The sequence below is a fragment of the Olea europaea genome, chromosome 2 (assembly GCF_002742605.1).
Source record: "Olea europaea var. sylvestris chromosome 2, O_europaea_v1, whole genome shotgun sequence".
In the NCBI taxonomy this organism is placed as follows: Eukaryota; Viridiplantae; Streptophyta; class Magnoliopsida; order Lamiales; family Oleaceae; genus Olea; species Olea europaea.
In genome coordinates, this window is record NC_036238.1 from 30,194,600 (window position 1) to 30,212,673 (window position 18,074).

Below are 18,074 nucleotides of genomic sequence, written 5' to 3' on the forward strand. Positions count from 1 at the left end.
TTTTATTCAATATCGGTTTAACATCATCGTCCGAATTATTGGGTATCAAAACCTAACAATTTTCACTTGTAATTTTTGGAGAAAAGCCAAGAGCACAAGGAGAATCTATCAAACGAGTTTGAAAAATGTTGGGAAAATCAAGAGCTAGCCATTATTATCTTCACAAATCCAACCAACAAGCATTTTTTCCATTGTTTGGCCAAATTTGCTATGTATTGCGATAAATATTCTCATTTTTATCATTTATATAACATAAGCTAAATATTTGCGTTGGGATTTATGGTTGAAGTTTAACCTAGCTTTAATTAATTTCAATGTTTACTATTTAATGTTAAAATTACTTATGATCATGTGTTTTTATTATTGTTATTATTGCATTTTCATTTATATGGCCAATAAATGATTGTGTTTAATGATTTGTACATTATTCAAGAGAAGATTGTATATTTTAGACCAAATAGTAGAAATCTCAGGTTCTTGTACAAAGGGGTAGAGTTTACTCCTAACTCTAGGTGGCTCATTGAGTTATTTTTACAAAAATTTAATGTAATTGTTTGGTTTTAATCGACATAGAGATATAGTTAGTCAAGCCAAAAATTGAGAAATTGAGCCTAATATTGTAAATGAGTAATTTATTAATTGACTTGTGCAGACATTAATTAGGCCACGGTTAAGCGACAACATGAATCAGAATCACGTTTTCCTCCAAATTTTTACAAGTGTTTATGTTTTCTTAGTTTGTAGAGTTTTAGTTTAATTTTCCTTATTTTCAAATCATAATATTAATTGTGTGTGTTTAGTTTTATTATTAGAATTAAATTAATTGAAGTTGTGTAATTGAAAGTAAACATTTCTCGAATAATTGACAATTCGGACTAAAAAATTCAATTTATACTTGAACGTGACCGTACACTTGCGGTTTGCACTTTCGTAGTGAATATTATTAGAAATAGTTTTATCAATGTTTTTTTACACGTTTATCTATGCATGTGACCTGCATGTTGTTCCAGTATTTCAGCCTTTTTATAACCAATGCGACAAAGAATGTTTTGACTAATTTTACATCAAAATTCAATGATTCACAAAGGGAGATTTTGATAGGTACGTGTTTCTCCTATCATATGGATTGCCATGAAATTGTATCAATCACAATTGATACATTACTTTATGTTAACGGAGGTTAAGCAACTGAATCTCGAGGGGGTGTGGTTCAAGATTGAGAGAGATTTATCCCCTCTTTTTTCTTTAGTTCTACTTAGTTACAGGACTTGAGTATATTGGCGACGATAATAGAAAGAAACTTAAATCAATACCATCAAGTACAAATGACAACTATTTTAGTCAACAAAAAATTGTGACAAATGAAGGCGTTAGAGATGTGTTTCTTTTTCTAGTAGATGTTCGATATACTGTATTTTATAATATTGTTCCTGTTCTCCACATTGTATAAGAAGGTGTTTGAGCATTATTTATTTGCACTTGTTGAAGATTAAGATGTCATGGAGATGTTTTCGTGGGGGGAAAGAATTGTTTGAGATGTTTATAAGTTATGTGAAAGAGGGATTGAGCAATAAATCAACCCATTATAGGCCTAAAGGTTTTCTAGTAGCATTTCAAGTTTGGTTATACGAATCAATTCAAAGTCTAGTAACCACAACAATGAAAAGTAGGTACCCTCGCATCATGAGTTGGATATCGAATAATCATCCCCCAGATGCTAAATTGGAAGAAGAGTTCTTTTCCAATCCTAATGTAAGTGCTTAAGTATCTTTGTTATTTGAGATAGTTTTCTTTATGTTTTTTTTTTATCTGTTTTATCTATGTATGTGACCTGAATGTTGTGCCAGTATTTGACCTTTTTTATCATTTTCTATTCGATATTGGCGTACGTGTTATTGAATATTCTATTACAGGATTGGCAATACATTATCCTTGAAGACCTTCGGTTTTCGAGAAAAATTATAATCAATGCGGTAAAGAATGTTCTAACTAATTTTGCATTGAAATTCAATGATGCACAAAGGGAGATTTTGGTAGATACGTGTTTCTCCTATCATATGGATTGCCATGAAATTGTATCAACCGCAATCGATACATTACTTTATGTTAAGGGAGATTAAGCCACTGAATCTCGAGGAGGTGTGGTTCAAGATTGAGAGAGATTTATCCCCCTTTTTTTCTTATGTTTTGCTTAGTTACAAGACTCGAATATATTGGCAACGATAATAGAAGGAAACTTAAATCAATACCATCAAGTACAAATGACAAATATTTTAGTCAACAAAAAATTGTGACAACTGAAGACGTTAGAGATGTGTGTCTTTTTCTAATAGATGTTCGATAAACTGTTGTTTATAATATTGTACCCGCTCTCCACATTGTATAAGAAGGTGGTTGAGCATTATTTGTTTGCACTTGTTGAAGATTTCGATGTCATGGAGATGTTTTCATAGGGGAAAGAATTGTTTGAGATGTCTATAAGTTATGTTAAAGAGGGATTGAGCAATAAATCAACCCATTACAAGCCTAAAGGTTTTCTAGTAGCATTCCAGGTTTGTTTATACGAATCAATTCAGAGTCTAGTAACCACAACAATGCAAAGTAGGTACCCTTACATCTTGAGCTGGATATCAGATAATAATCGCCTGGATGCTAAATTGGAAGAAGAGTTCTTTTCGAATCCCGATGTAAGTGTTTAAATATCTTTGTTATTCGAGATAGTTTTCTCTATGTTTTTTTTATATGTTTTATCTATGTATGTGACCTGAATGTTGTGCTAGTATTTGAGCCTTTTTATCATTTTCTATTCGATATTGACGTACATTTTATTGAATATTCGATTGCAGGATTGGCAATACGTTATCCTCGAAGATCTTTGATTTTCGAGAAGAATTAAAATCAATGCGGCAAAAAATGTTCTAACTAATTTTGCATCGAAATTCAATGATGCACGAAGGGAGATTTTGATAGATATGTGTTTCTCCTACTACATGGATTGCTATGAAATTGTATCAATCACAATTGATACACTACTTTATGTTGATGGAGGGTCAGCAACTGAATCTCGTGGAGATGTGGTTCAAAGTTGCGGGGAGATTTATCCGATTTTTATTGCATGAGTTCTGCCGTGTTCTCCACGTTGTACAAAAAAGGTGGTTGAGCATTATTTGTTTGCACTTGTCAAAGATTTTGAGGCCATGGAGATGTTTCCGTGGAGGAAAGAATTGTTTGAGATGGCTATAAGTTATGTGAAAAAGGGTTGAGCAATAAATCTATCCATTACAAGCTTAAAGGTTTTCTAGTAGCATTCCAGGGTTGGTTATATGAGTCAATACCAAGTCTTAATGATCTATGACCACAATGATGCAAAGTAGGTACCCTGGCATCAAGAATTGGATATCGGATAAGCATCCCTTGGATGCTAAATTGGAAGAAGAGTTATTTTTTCCCCAATCTTGATGTAAGTTTTTAAATGTATTTGTGACTAATATAGTTGCAATGTCATTCAAAAAATTCTATTTGCTATGCTAAGTATTTTTAATGCTTTTAAGGTAATAGATTGAAGTAAATGGAATTGATCCGCTGGGCATGGATATGGTGATACCATATATGAGTGGTGTACCACACACCAAATCACAACCACGACATCTTCCATGTGAAGTGCATTTCCAGGAGAATTTAGGTCACAATCACTTGAGTACTCATGCAGGCACAAGTGCAAATGTTCAATCATCAGGTCAGAAATCTACAACATTGCTGCTACTGAATATAGGTAGAAGAATGCGAAAATCAAATGACATTGATGACGAATTTGTTAACCTCCCACTAAGACGCTAAAAGACTTCATGTGGTGTCCATTCTCCAATGGAACCACAAGCAATACATTGTGTTGAGGGTTCATTAGAGAGATAGAGGTTTAAGCAACCACAGAGATGGCGGATAACACAGCGGATGATACATACTTGGAAATAACCGGATCATTTGATAACCTAAATCCATGCTACTGGAGAAAGTATTTTGATAGATATTTGAGAAATTCAAAAAGGAGTTCAATATCTATACAATTAAAAAACATAGAGTTGGTGATGGAGCTAGATGATGAAAAGTCTCAAATATTAGCATTGAAATTGGATAGAAATCAACAAATGAATGATATTATCCGCTCTCAAAGAGATGTTAAATTTGATTTCTTCGGGAGAAGGTCGAATATGAACTAGTTTAAGGATTCTGTGATTGCTATCGTATCATGTTCTATTGAGGAAATTCTAAAGAAATGACTGAAACAAGTAGAGTGCAAATTGGTCGATATTCTGAAAATGTTGAAGAAGTAAGTTTGTGAGATTACTAAGCTTTTTCCCGTTCGTTAGTTTAATTTTGACATTTAAATTTTTGTTGTATAGAAGAATAAAACATTAGAAAAGCAAGAGTAAGATGGAATCTGATAACGAACCTCCATATCAAGATCTTATTCAAACTCCTTCATTTGATTTAGGTGTTGGATCCACTTAAATGCCTATGAATTTAGGCGAGCTGAGTGATCTGTTCACAGACAAACAAGTCCAACAAGAAGTAGGCGATGTAATATCCCGAAAATTCATAAAATAGAATTTAAGTTATGTGTGCTATATTTTAATATTTCCAAAAGTTAGGGACTAAAATGTATATAGCAAATTTCAATTTCATTTGGGTTAAAATGTAGATATTGACGGAGTAATAATTTGTATATGAATATTGGGCGCGTTGGATAGATCGTAATTAATCATGCATGTTAGGCTCAAGAAAAAGTTGATTTGGATAATTTAAGCCTAAGATATTGACATTTAAAGAAATTGATGTTTTATAGTATTTTAATTAATTTAATGGGTAATTGTCTTTGAGCCTTCCACTTGGTTAGTGTTAAATCCATCCTAATCACAAATAATATATATTATAACTTTCCACCACTAGCCACGTTTCACGTTGATAAGAAATGTTTAACTGTCTTCCTAAATTATTTGGATAAGTTTATCATTTGAAGCCTTTATCCAAGTTTCTTGTGGCACACGTTTTCACCACTCTAGAATTCTATTTGCACCAAAATACTCCACACAGCATATGTATATGTAGACGGCAGTTTCAAATTGGGAATTGTTTCCAGCATAAATAATGAACAAAAAGGGTCCCGAAAGGCAATTTTCACTCTAAGGCAGCCAAGAAAGAACTACAAGATTTGGAACATAATTTTGGATTTCTTCTTTCAAGAATTTATTCAATCTTACGAGGTAGGATTACGATGTGCAAGTGGTTCGTCTCGTTTAAATTATTTATTCATGTTGATAAATGTTATACTCATGAAAGTTATGATATGATTATGATATTTTGAAATAGCAACCCGGTACCAAAGAGATGATATGATACGACATGAGCTCTTACCGGTTCTGAAGATATGATATGACGATTAGAACGGGTCGTTGGTTGGCGAGCGGTGCGGTGGAATTGTGATGCCAGAAATTATGGAATTCAAGATAAATAAATTCTGAGTAACATGATTAGGAAGTTTTATTTATTTATTTTTCTTTGCGTTATTTCAATTTTATCATCATGTTAAATTTGAAATTTAATGTTTGAAACATGGTTCAGTTAATTATGTTTTCCATAGAATGTTTGACATCATTTATTTAATTACGAAATAAATGTTTTTGGTAACGATTCCAAATCTTTAAATTTTGGGTCGTTACAGTTTGGTATCAGAGCATAGGTTTAATTTCCTGTAGATAAATTTATATATATATAGTAAATGGAGAGACGTGAATAGTGATTGTCATGGTTCACATATCACTGTATAATGTGAACTGTGACATAACTGTTATGATTAAAAGTGCTTTTCTTAAAAATAAAGAAAGTAGGTAATGAAATTTATAATCTTTAGGTATGTTTGAATTGACTGTCAGAGCCTTCCTTTAATATTGATTTAATATACTTTTATCTACATAAAAGAATTCAAGCAAAGAACAAGTGGTTAAAAAAAAATTTTTTTAAATTCTGGATTCAGGTATATATATATATATATATATATATATATATAAAATAACTAAATGAATAAATAAATTCAAAGGGGTGTTTGAGTGTTTTGTTTCACGTTTGGTTATTACATAAAGTTTGAAGCCTATTCTTCTTTAATCTAAAAGTGCGAAATAGACCCATTAGCTACTTCTAAAATAATAATAATGAAAATAATGAAAATAAATAAGTAAATAAAATGAAATAAAATAAATTTTGAAAATTATTTTAAATGAAAAATACATATAAATATGTATATGTATGTATGTATGTGTTCTAAATGTCGTGTGTAATGAATATTTAATTGTTAGTTGTTTAATTGAGTAATGTTATATATATATATAATATATATATATATATATATATATATATATATATATATATATATATATATATATAATTGTGACCAAATGGGAATGTAGAATGAGAGCAAAAGATGTTAATGCCTCAAAAGATAAAATAGGATTAAATGACATGTTTATAATTTTTAATTAATTATTACTGATTTTCAATCGCCATGTTATTTTGATTCTAACATGCTATGTCACCTGAACTAAATGATGAAATTGCAACTACAGAAAGTTTTAAAGATTCCTTGATTGGTGTTATTTCAAATAAATTTTCCAAAAATCCCAAATGATTTCCTTTTTTTTTTTTTCTTTTTTTTATCTTTTTTTTTTTTTTTTTTTCAACATAGGCAAGGTCTCAAAAGTTTAGTTGGTTTTAATTAATCCATTAATAGACATGATATAAGAAGACTATTAGGTAGATGTAACTATTTGAATTAAGTCAATAATGCATCATTAAACTTGTAACCGGCCCAACTTTCCGTTTTAAGAATTAAAGAATTTAAGTTTAAAAATTAATTATTATGATAATAAGAAAAGTTTAGTCGAACTTATTGCATTTGCTAGTATATATATAAACATTGGATTTTACACGTTTTAAATGTTACGTGTAATAAAATGTTTAATTGTTTCATTGTGCAATTTGTTAAATGTTAATATTTTTATGAAAATTTATGAATTTAACGATAATAATAATTTAAAGTTATTAAATATGTGAATGATCTTTGGCACTCAACGACCATCAATCAACCACCCTCCAACGACTCTAAGGTATGTAAAAGAGTAAGAAAATAAATGCAGTTAGATGTTTTCAATAATTTCAATATTTTAGATTGCCTACTTCTAAATCTTTAAGACATGCACTTTATTTCCCACTAAATTGATGATATGTATTACGATAAAAATAAGTATAACGTGATAGACTTAGTGCTGAAATGTGATCGTAACTTCATATTAAATTTTAGGAAATGGCACCACCTACTCATACGAATTTGATGCGCAATTTACTACGAGCCATACAAGAGTTGAGCAGGCAAAATCAAGTACCTCCACCACAAAATGTACCGCCACAGCAGAATGCACCACATTTTGCCCCTGGAGCTGTCTCAGTGGTTGAGCAGTTTGGTAGGTACAAGCCTTCCACTTTTGACGGTAATTCTGAACCACTGGTTGTCGAAGAGTGGATAAGAGGCCTGGAGCCCATATTTCGACACATTGCTTGTGCGGATGCACAGAAAGTATTATGCGCAGAATTTATGTTGATTGGAGCAGCTGGTCACTGGTGGGAATCTGTTTCACGTACAAGGATGGAAGAGCAGCAACGTAATCTGACTTGGGAGCAGTTTAAAGACGAAGTGATGGCAATATATTTCCCACAGGCTTTGAGGGACTTCAAGGAATCAGAATTTCTGCAGCTCAGACAGGGAACATGTCACTTACTGATTATGAAAGACAGTTTGAGCAGCTCTCAAGGTATGCCCCGCACTTGGTGGATACAGAAGTTAAGAAAATTAGGAGGTTCGAGAATGGACTGCGCCCTGAGATCGGCATGATCATTATGTCCCATCGTTTCACCTCATATCGTGAAATGTTGGAGAGGGCTCATGCTATTTCATATCAGAGGATCTCATTTGAACAGTATGCCCAGCAGAGCAAGGAGTCGTTGGGGAAAAGGAAGTGGAGTGATCAAGGTAAGAACAGACATAACTGGCACAATAAAAGGCCAAGCACAGGAGTTCGTATTGGTGGGACGAGTGGGAGTATTACACCCTATCCTAAGTGTAATAAACTCCACAGGGGTGAATGTTTACTTGGGAAGAACATGTGTTTCCGGTATGGTAAACCCGAACACATTGCTCTCAACTGCACAGAGCCTCCAAAGAGGAAAGATGATGATCAAGACAAGAATAAGAAAGCAAAGGCTCGAGTTTTTGCACTGAATCAGCATGAGGCGGAGCAGGATCCGAATGTGATTGCAGGTATCTTACTATTAATATTTTCAACATACGTGCTTATGTTCTTTTTACCTATGACCATACATTATTTTATCTCTGTCCCTTAATTGCTAGTCTAACACTATAATTACAAACAGGTATTCTGTTATTATCTAATGTACCCGCTTACATACTTTTTGATTCTGGGGCTACCAATTCTTTTATCTCTACATCCTTCGTCGCTAGGTTAAACCTTGCATGTGTGAAAACGAATTATGAATTAGAGGTTGGCATCCCTTCAGGAAGAACTCTTTGTACAAATCGGATGACTAAGGCTATAAAGTTAGAGATTGATGGGAAAATATTACAAGTAGACTTATACCTTTTGGAGATGAAAAATTTCGATGTTATTTTGGGCATGGATTGGTTGGGACTTAATCATGCGACCATTCGATGTCACGAGAAAGAAGTATTGTTTCACAGATCGGGAGAAGAAGAATTTCGTTTCTTTGGAGCAAAGTTCAAGTCTTTGCCTAGTCTTGTATCAACTATTCAAGCGGAAAAGATGTTGAAAAAAGAGTCATGTCAAGGATTTCTAGTTAATATCACCAGTCCCCAACATCCAGAAACGACTGTTAATGATATTAACATTGTGCAAGATTTTGCAGACATATTTCCAGAAGATTTACCAGGCATTCCATAAGATAGGCAAGTGGAATTTACAATTGATTTGGTTCCTGGAGCAGCACCAGTATCCAAGGCCCCGTACCGAATGGCATCGAAAGAACTTCAAGAATTGAAGTTACAATTAGAGGAGTTGTTGGAGAAAGGTTTCATTCGACCAAGTGTATCTCTTTGGGGAGCTCCTGTACTTTTTGTGAAGAAGAAGGATGGAAGTATGAGGATGTGCATTAACTACCGGGAATTAAACCATTTGACCATAAAAAATAAATACCCGCTGCCAAGAATAGAAGATTTATTCGACCAGTTAAGAGGTGCTACAGTGTTTTCAAAGATCGACTTGAGGTCAGGGTACCATCAGCTGAAAATTAGGGCAAGTGATATACCAAAAACTACTTTCAAGACTCGTTATGGACACTATAAATTCACTGTCATGCCTTTTGGTTTGACCAATGCTCCAGCTGTATTTATGGATCTCATGAACAGAGTGTTTCATCAATACTTAGACCAATTCGCCATAGTATTTATTGACGACATACTCGTGTACTCCAAAGACAAGAAACAGCACGAGGAACAACTCCGAGTAGTACTTGAAACCTTGAGGAATGAGAAATTATATACCAAATTCAAGAAGTGCGAATTTTGGCTTGATCATGTAGGTTTCCTTGGTCATGTGGTCACCGCCCAAGGAATCGAAGTAGATCCTACAAAAGTAGAAGCAGTAACAAATTGGCCAAGGCCGAGCAATGTCGGTGAAGTTCGCAGTTTCTTGGGATTGGCTGGTCATTATAGAAGAATCATTGAAGGCTTCTCAAAAATAGCAGGGCCGATACCCAACTGACGAGAAAGGGGCTGAAGTTTCAGTGGACAGAAAAATGTGAGAAATGTTTTCAAGAACTCAAGCAGAGACTAGTTTCAGCTCCTGTATTGACGATACCAGATGGCTCTGATGGATTTGTGATTTACAGCGATGCCTCCAAACAAGGTTTAGGCTATGCATTGATGCAACATGGAAAAGTGTTTGCTTACGCCTCGAGACAGTTAAAGCAGTATGAACAAAACTACCCAACACACGATTTGGAGCTTGCAACAGTAGTTCACGCCTTAAAGATATGGCGTCATTATCTCTATGGTGGGAAGTGTGAAATTTATACAGACCACAAGAGTCTCAAATACTTTTTCACATAAAAGGAACTGAATATGAGGCAGAGGAGATGGTTGGAGTTAGTGAAAGATTATGACTGCACAATTCATTACCATCCGGGTAAGGCTAATGTAGTTGCAGATGCCTTAAGCAAAAAGACGGGAGCGCAGTTAGCAGTTTTACCTACGGTGCAAGAACACTTGATAAGGGACTTTGAGAAACTAAGATTGGAAGTTATCACACCGCCAACTCAGACTACTGCAAGAATAAGAGCATTTATGATTCAACCAACTCTTCGGGATCGAATTAAAGAAGCACGGGATAAGGATCTGTTTTTACAGAAGATTAAAGCTGAGATTGGTACAAACAAGCGTATAGGATTTGAGGTATCTGTAGATAAAGTATTGACTTTTAAAGGAAGGTTGTGTGTACCTAAAGATGAAAGTATAAGAAATGAGATATTGGAAGAGGCTCACTCTACTCCGTATTCCGCACATTCAGGTGGTACGAAAATGTATCGAGATCTCCAAGATACATTTTGGTGGAGAAACATGAAGAGAGGAATTGGTCTATTCGTTGAAAAATGTATTATCTGTTAACAGGTCAAGGCAGAACATCAAAAGTCAACAGGGCTACTGAAACCGTTGGATATTCTAGAATGGAAGTGGGAACACATAACGATGGACTTTGTGGTAGGCCTCCCGAGGTCAACAAAAAGTCACAATGCTATCTGGGTAGTGGTGGATCGTCTAACAAAGTCAGCCCATTTTCTACCATCAAAGTAAACTTCAACATGGAACAGCTCACACAGTTATACATCAAAGAGATTATCAGATTGCATGGAATTCCAGTCACCATTGTTTGAGATAAAGACCCGAGGTTCACATCTAAATTTTGGAAAAGCTTGCAGATAGCCATGGGGACGAAACTGAAATTTAGCACTGCTTATCATCCTCAGACGGATGGACAATCAGAAAGAACCATTCAAACTCTGGAAGATATGTTGAGAGCATGTATTCTGGATCTTGGAGGGAGTTGGGAAATACACCTACCTTTAGTAGAGTTTGCTTACAACAATAGTTTTCAAGCCACTATAGGTATGGCCCCATATGAAGCCCTTTATGGTAGAAAGTGCAGATCCCCTATCCATTGGGACGAGGTCGGGGAAAGCAGAATTTTGGGTCCTGAAATCATTGAACGAACAGTTGAGGCAGTTGATAAAATTAGAACAAGAATAAAGGCAGCACAAGACCGTCAGAAAAGTTATGCTGACAGTAGAAGAAAAGATTTAGAATTTCAAGTGGGCGACAAGATTTTTCTAAAGGTAGCACCAATGAAGGGTATATTGAGATTTGGAAAGAAAGGGAAGTTGAGACCATGATTTATTGGACCTTTCGAGATTCTCTAAAGGATTGGTGTTGTAGCTTATCGACTTGCCTTACCACTTGAACTTGCAGCAGTGCATAATGTATTCCATGTTTCGATGCTTAGAAAATATGTTCATGATCCCAATCATATGGTAAGTTACCAAACTTTGGAGGTACAAAAAGATCTATCATATGAAGAAATTCCAACGATGATTCTGGAAAGAAAAGTACACCAACTCAGAAACAGAGAAGTTCCCCTGATCAAAGTGCAATGGCGAAATCATGGACGAGAAGAGTCAACATGGGAGAAGGAAGAAGAGCTTAGAACCAAGTATCCAGAGCTCTTCGATTAGCCAAGGTAAATTTTCGAGGACGAAAATATTTTAAGGAGTGGAGATTGTAATGTCCCGAAAATTCATAAAATAGAATTTAAGTTATGTGTGCTATATTTTAATATTTCCAAAAGTTAGGGACTAAAATGTATATAGCAAATTTCAATTTCATTTGGGTTAAAATGTAGATATTGACGGAGTAATAATTTGTATATGAATATTGGGCGCGTTGGATAGATCGTAATTAATCATGCATGTTAGGCTCAAGAAAAAGTTGATTTGGATAATTTAAGCCTAAGATATTGACATTTAAAGAATTTGATGTTTTATAGTATTTTAATTAATTTAATGGGTATTTGTCTTTGAGCCTTCCACTTGGTTAGTGTTAAATCCATCCTAATCACAAATAATATATATTATAACTTTCCACCACTAGCCACGTTTCACGTTGATAAGAAATGTTTAACTGTCTTCCTAAATTATTTGGATAAGTTTATCATTTGAAGCCTTTATCCAAGTTTTTTGTGGCACACGTTTTCACCACTCTAGAATTCTATTTGCACCAAAATACTCCACACAGCATATGTATATGTAGACGGCAGTTTCAAATTGGGAATTGTTTCCAGCATAAATAATGAACAAAAAGGGTCCCGAAAGGCAGTTTTCACTCTAAGGCAGCCAAGAAAGAACTACAAGATTTGGAACATAATTTTGGATTTCTTCTTTCAAGAATTTATTCAATCTTACGATGTAGGATTACGATGTGCAAGTGGTTCGTCTCGTTTAAATTATTTATTCATGTTGATAAATGTTATACTCATAAAAGTTATGATATGATTATGATATTTTGAAATGGCAACCCGGTACCAAAGAGATGATATGATACGACATGAGCTCTTACCGGTTCTAAAGATATGATATGATGATTAGAACGGGTCGTTTGTTGGCGAGCGGTGTGGTGGAATTGTGATGCCAGAAATTATGGAATTCAAGATAAATAAATTCTGAGTAACATGATTAGGAAGTTTTATTTATTTATTTTTCTTTGCGTTATTTCAATTTTATCATCATGTTAAATTTGAAATTTAATGTTTGAAACATGGTTCAGTTAATTATGTTTTCCATAGAATGTTTGACATCATTTATTTAATTACGAAATAAATGTTTTTGGTAACGATTCCAAATCTTTAAATTTTGGATCGTTACAGGCGATGTCATAGCAAGAGTATTGAAGGCCATTGTGCTTGGTGATCCATAAAAATTTACATATGAAAGTAGCAATGAGACAGGTCACATGCACATTAAATGTCAGAAGTCATAGGTCACACACATACTACATGTCTCAATTCACAAATGCAGTTACAAGTTACACAATAGTTAGAGGTCATATAAATAAAAAGTCACAGGTTACAAATATAATACAATTTAAATATCACAAACTCATCAGAGTTCACAAATTACAACTCACAAAGTAATACAAGTCCATAACAAAACAAAAGTGCAAGTGTCTATTCATTTAACATAGATCAAATACATTTAGCCCATGTTTGAACCTTATTTTTTTCAAACTCATTTTCAATCGCACATTCTTTCATAAAATAATTTTACACGTATACCTAAAGCTTTTTTTTTACCACATTTTCCCAAATAATCATGGGAAAATTGTAGCAGTTATTTCTAATCTTTCACTTTTTTTTTGCAAATTTTACCATAACATTCAATTTGTGCCACCCACAGTTCCAAACCTTTCAAAAATATACGCATCGAAATCGTTCATTTGACCGTTAGTTGACCAATAAAATTAAGTTTTGACCAATTTAAAAGGGTAAAAGAGTAATTTTGCTATTTTACCCTATAAAACAATTAAAATAAATAACTAAAACAAAATAAAAATAAATAAAAGGAAAAAACTATTCGCCTCTTTCTTCACCCCACCCAAAACCACCGCCCAAATCCACTGAAACAAGACCTCCGCCTCAACTCTCCAAATAGAGGTGACCCACTAGAGGTGAGCCAGTAGCTGTACTCGTTGCACTATCATTCTCCCTTTTCTCCGCTACGTGCACAATGGCACTCTCCGTCTACACCACAGTATAACTAAATTTTCTACTCTTATATTCATCGCCAAGGATATAATAATTTATATATTCGCATTTGTTTCGGAGTTCTCAGAAATTGGAGAAGACGCCGAAATCGTTCCTCTTTTATTTTCTCTTCTTTTTCTTGCAGTTAGTGTGAGTGGGTGATGATGCTGGAGGGAAGGTCGATCGAGGTTGGAGCAGGAAAAAGTGGAGATGGTGGTGGACGAGATGTCACTGTTTTCCATGACGGAGAGTATTTTGAAGGAGAAATTGCGCTCTTCGGATCTCAACCCTATGGATAGCGGTGTTCGACGGAGGCGAAGGTCTTGTTTAGGTGGATTCGGCAATGGGATGGGGTTGGAGGTGAATAGTTTTTTTCTTTTATTTTTATTTTGTTTTAATTATTTATTTTGATTGTTTTATAGGGTTAAATAGCAAAGTTGTCTTTTTATCCTTTTAAATTGGTAAAAATTCAATTTTATTGGTCAACTAACGATCAGATGAACGGTTTCCATCCATTTGGATTTCAAATGCATATTTTTGAAAAATTTGGGACTGTGATTGGCATAAATTAAAAATTAGAGTAAGGTTTGCAAAAAATAAAAGGTTAGGGACCGCTGCTACAATTTTCTCAAAAATCATTAGGCCAAAACCCAAAAAGGGGCCTCAAATGAGGTTTAAACCATATTTGATGGGCCTTTTTTTTAATTTTTTTTTTTTTAATAGTCGTTTTCATTTACACATTTACCCGTTAAAACATAATGCAAGTAAATTCAAGACTTTTCTATTTTTCAACCGCATATTTTTCAAAATTTTACTATTTAATTTTTTATTATTATTATTTTATTTATATAATGGCCATCAATGGGAGCTTAGCGTTGTTTAGACGTTATGATGCTGGGATCTCTTCGGTAGAGGAAGAAGAAGATAAAACCGTGGAACTCTCGGGACTCCCAGGGAAAAGGGGACCTAAACCAGCTAAGATACTCCGGTTTCTGTTCGTCGCTGATGAAGGAAAATCAATGTTAAATACAGCTAAGTTGGATGGTGCAACGCCTATTTTTCAAAACTATTCTACTCATGCCAAAGATGCAGTTCTGGTCACATTCCACAACTGGTTGACAGGGGATTTATTGAATATTTTTTATGAGATTTTTATTTTCTCCAGTTCTTTTGTACCATTATTTATTGCCTTAAATCTTGTATATGCAGAATTTGTTCATCAATTATTGCAATGAGTTGATAGCTCTGCTTTGAGAATCCAAGAAATTCGTGGAATTTTGATTGTCATTTTCGAGAGTTAAGCGACCCATTTGAAATTTATTTATTATTATTATTTTTTTAAAACTCATAATAAGCTAAAATTTTTGCACCCACGTCAAGGGTTTGCAAATAAAGTTAGCGCCTTTGGTTCCTTGAAGCCTCAGAATCAGGACGTTAGGTTTGATTCGAAAAGAGAACATATAAAATTGGGGAAAAGTGTTTGTGTTAACGCCAGTTCTAGTACCCTTTTGGAACTTGTGCCTGAAACCAGGAAAATTTTGAATTTGAGATTCCCATGTATGATCCTTCTAAGGGCCTTGTGGTGGATCTAGCTGTTGTAGGTGGTGGCCCTGCAGGACTAGCGGTCGCACAGCATGTTTCAGAAGCTGGGCTATGAGTTTGCTCGATTGATCCTTTACCCAAATTGATATGGCCCCAATAATTACGTTGTTTGGGTTGATGAATTTGAGGGCACGGATTTGTTGGATTGTCTTGACGCCTCCTGGTCGGGTGCTATGGTTTTCATTGACGACAAGACAACTAAAGATCTTGATAGACCTCGTGGGAGGCTAACAGGAACCAGCTGAAATCGAAAATGATGTAGAAATTCATTTTGAATGGCGTCAAATTTCATCAAGCTAAGATTGTGAAAGTAACTCACTAGGAATCAAAATCTTTGTTGATTTGCGATGATGGTGTTACCATTCAGGCTGCTGCTGTGGTTCTTGATGCGACCGGATTTTCCAGATGTCTTGCACAGTATGATAAGCCTTGTATAGCTTACAGGATTTGAGCAGAAGTGGAAGAACACCCTGTTGATGTAAATAAAATGGTTTTCATGGATTGGAATGACTCACATCTCAACAATAATAAAGAGCTGAAGGAGAGAAATAGCAAGATTCCAACTTTTCTCTGTGCAACGCTATTTTCATCGAAAAGAATATTCCTTGAAGAAACATCCCTTGTAGCTCGTCCTGGAGTTCCTGTGGATGACACTTAAGGAATGAATGGTAGCTCGGCTGAGTCACTTAGGTATAAATATTAGAAGCATTGAAGAGGAAGAGCATTGTGTAATTCCAATGGGGGGCCGTCTTCCAGTTTTACCTCAGAGAGTTGCTGGGATTGGCAGTACAGCTGGGATGGTGCACCCGTTGACTGGGTATATGGTGGCAAACTATTGGCAATGACTCTGGCCAATAGAAAGTAGACGCCTAAGCGAATTCTTTTGTTTTGGTATGGACATTCTTCTCAAGCTTGATTTACAAGCCACCCGAAGGTCTTTTAATGCTTTTTTCGACTTGAAACCTCGTCATTGGCATGGATTCTTGTCACCTGGGCTATTTCTTATACATCTCATACTTTTCGGGCTCTCTTTTTGCTCATTCCAACAATACTTCTAGGATAGAGATCATGGCAAAAGGCACTGCTCCTTCTGTAAAGATAAAGACAGAGAGCCCACAATTTTCATCCCTGTATGTCAACCCTAGGTGCGATATCTCTTTATTGCTTTAACCTTTTAAGTAAATGCAGTACGAGTTAGCTTCTTTTCATCGCATCTTTTTTGAGTTTCCTCTTTCTGAGTGAAGGATTATGTTGACTGAGCTTATCATTGTACATAACTACAGAACATATAATCATATCTTTCCATACAGAAGTGTAATTTTTTGTGCCAGTTAAGTCCATCGGTATCATTTTAGTAAGCTGTTAATTTCATTTTCTCTGCCTGCTATGTCTACTGGATTTTCTCTACTTCAAAATTTCGTCATGTCTCTATTATCTCCATACAATCCTAAGTATAAAAAGTGAAAAATAAAAGATGAACACAAGTTAGTAAGAATAAAAAAGAAAAAGAAAAAGAAAAAAAAAATACTCTCCCGGTCAGACTCAACTTGTTTTCCGGTGGACGTATTTCTGCCTCATCTCCAAGTTAAATGCAACCCAAATCATGAAGCCTCTGGAAATCTAAAACATATTTTTCCTTTTCTCCTTTTTCATAGAACAGATTCTCATGATTGTAGCAATAATCTGGTGTACATTTGAAAACTACCAGACAACATGGCAAGACAATAAGCAATCACCCAAAAATTGGCTGTAGTCCTAGAATATTTCCGCTGTAGTCCTAGAATATTTCCTTTCCAATGTTGTAATTACTGAAACATTGGCATGTATACTGTATATATTGTCTTTCTCAACACTCGATCAACTAAAATTCTTTAGTATTATAAAACTCATTTCACAGCTATACTAATTCTGCCATATGGATATACTTTTTAGTTACACTACACCTAGAATTCTCTACCCGGAAGATGGCAAGAGGCTTAATATCGTAATTTAAGACATTAAGGCTTGTTCATTATCAGACAGAAGATCCTTGAATTGACGATCTCAGTACTCCATTATTCTCAACATATCCATCCATAATGCTATTGTAGTATTGCCTTGTTTTTGTTTTTGTTTTTGTTTTTTTAATGCAGTTAAATCTTGCCCCTCACTTGATTTAATTTCTTGCTCCGCCTCTTGCAGGATTAGTTACAGTAAAAATCAATGATTAGGGAATTAAACAAATAGTCTGATTAAACATGCACATCACATACAATACCACAAAAATAGGAATTTATTTTGATTGCTTTAAATGGACAGTGACATACTAAGTGGAGAGAAATTTTATCCTAGAATCAAATTGGGCTCGTCGGTTCAACTGGAAAAAAAATGGAAAGTGATCCAAAATCTGGTCCCGTAGCATGTAATTTCCACAAGATGAAAACTATAAAAAACGGTAGTTTTAGGAAATTTACATGAGAGAAAGGATGATTCTTTTGAATAATTTGTTAATATCTTCAATTAAATGTTATTCATTACAACAACATACGAGGAGTTCATTAAGTA

At 34.6% G+C, this 18,074-nt stretch overlaps 1 protein-coding gene and 1 pseudogene across 1 annotated transcript; both read left to right on the forward strand.

Moving 5' to 3' along the window:
• The first annotated feature begins 7,354 nt into the window (after positions 1–7,354).
• LOC111375354 lies at positions 7,355–9,023 on the forward strand. The gene is made up of 3 exons (XM_022998157.1): positions 7,355–7,709; positions 7,766–8,365; positions 8,479–9,023. The coding sequence occupies exons 1-3, from the start codon at positions 7,355–7,357 to the stop codon at positions 9,021–9,023; spliced, it is 1,500 nt and encodes a 499-aa protein (XP_022853925.1).
• Positions 9,024–14,730: 5,707 nt separating this feature from the next.
• On the forward strand, positions 14,731–16,884 carry LOC111370497 (annotated as a pseudogene).
• Positions 16,885–18,074: the final 1,190 nt, after the last annotated feature.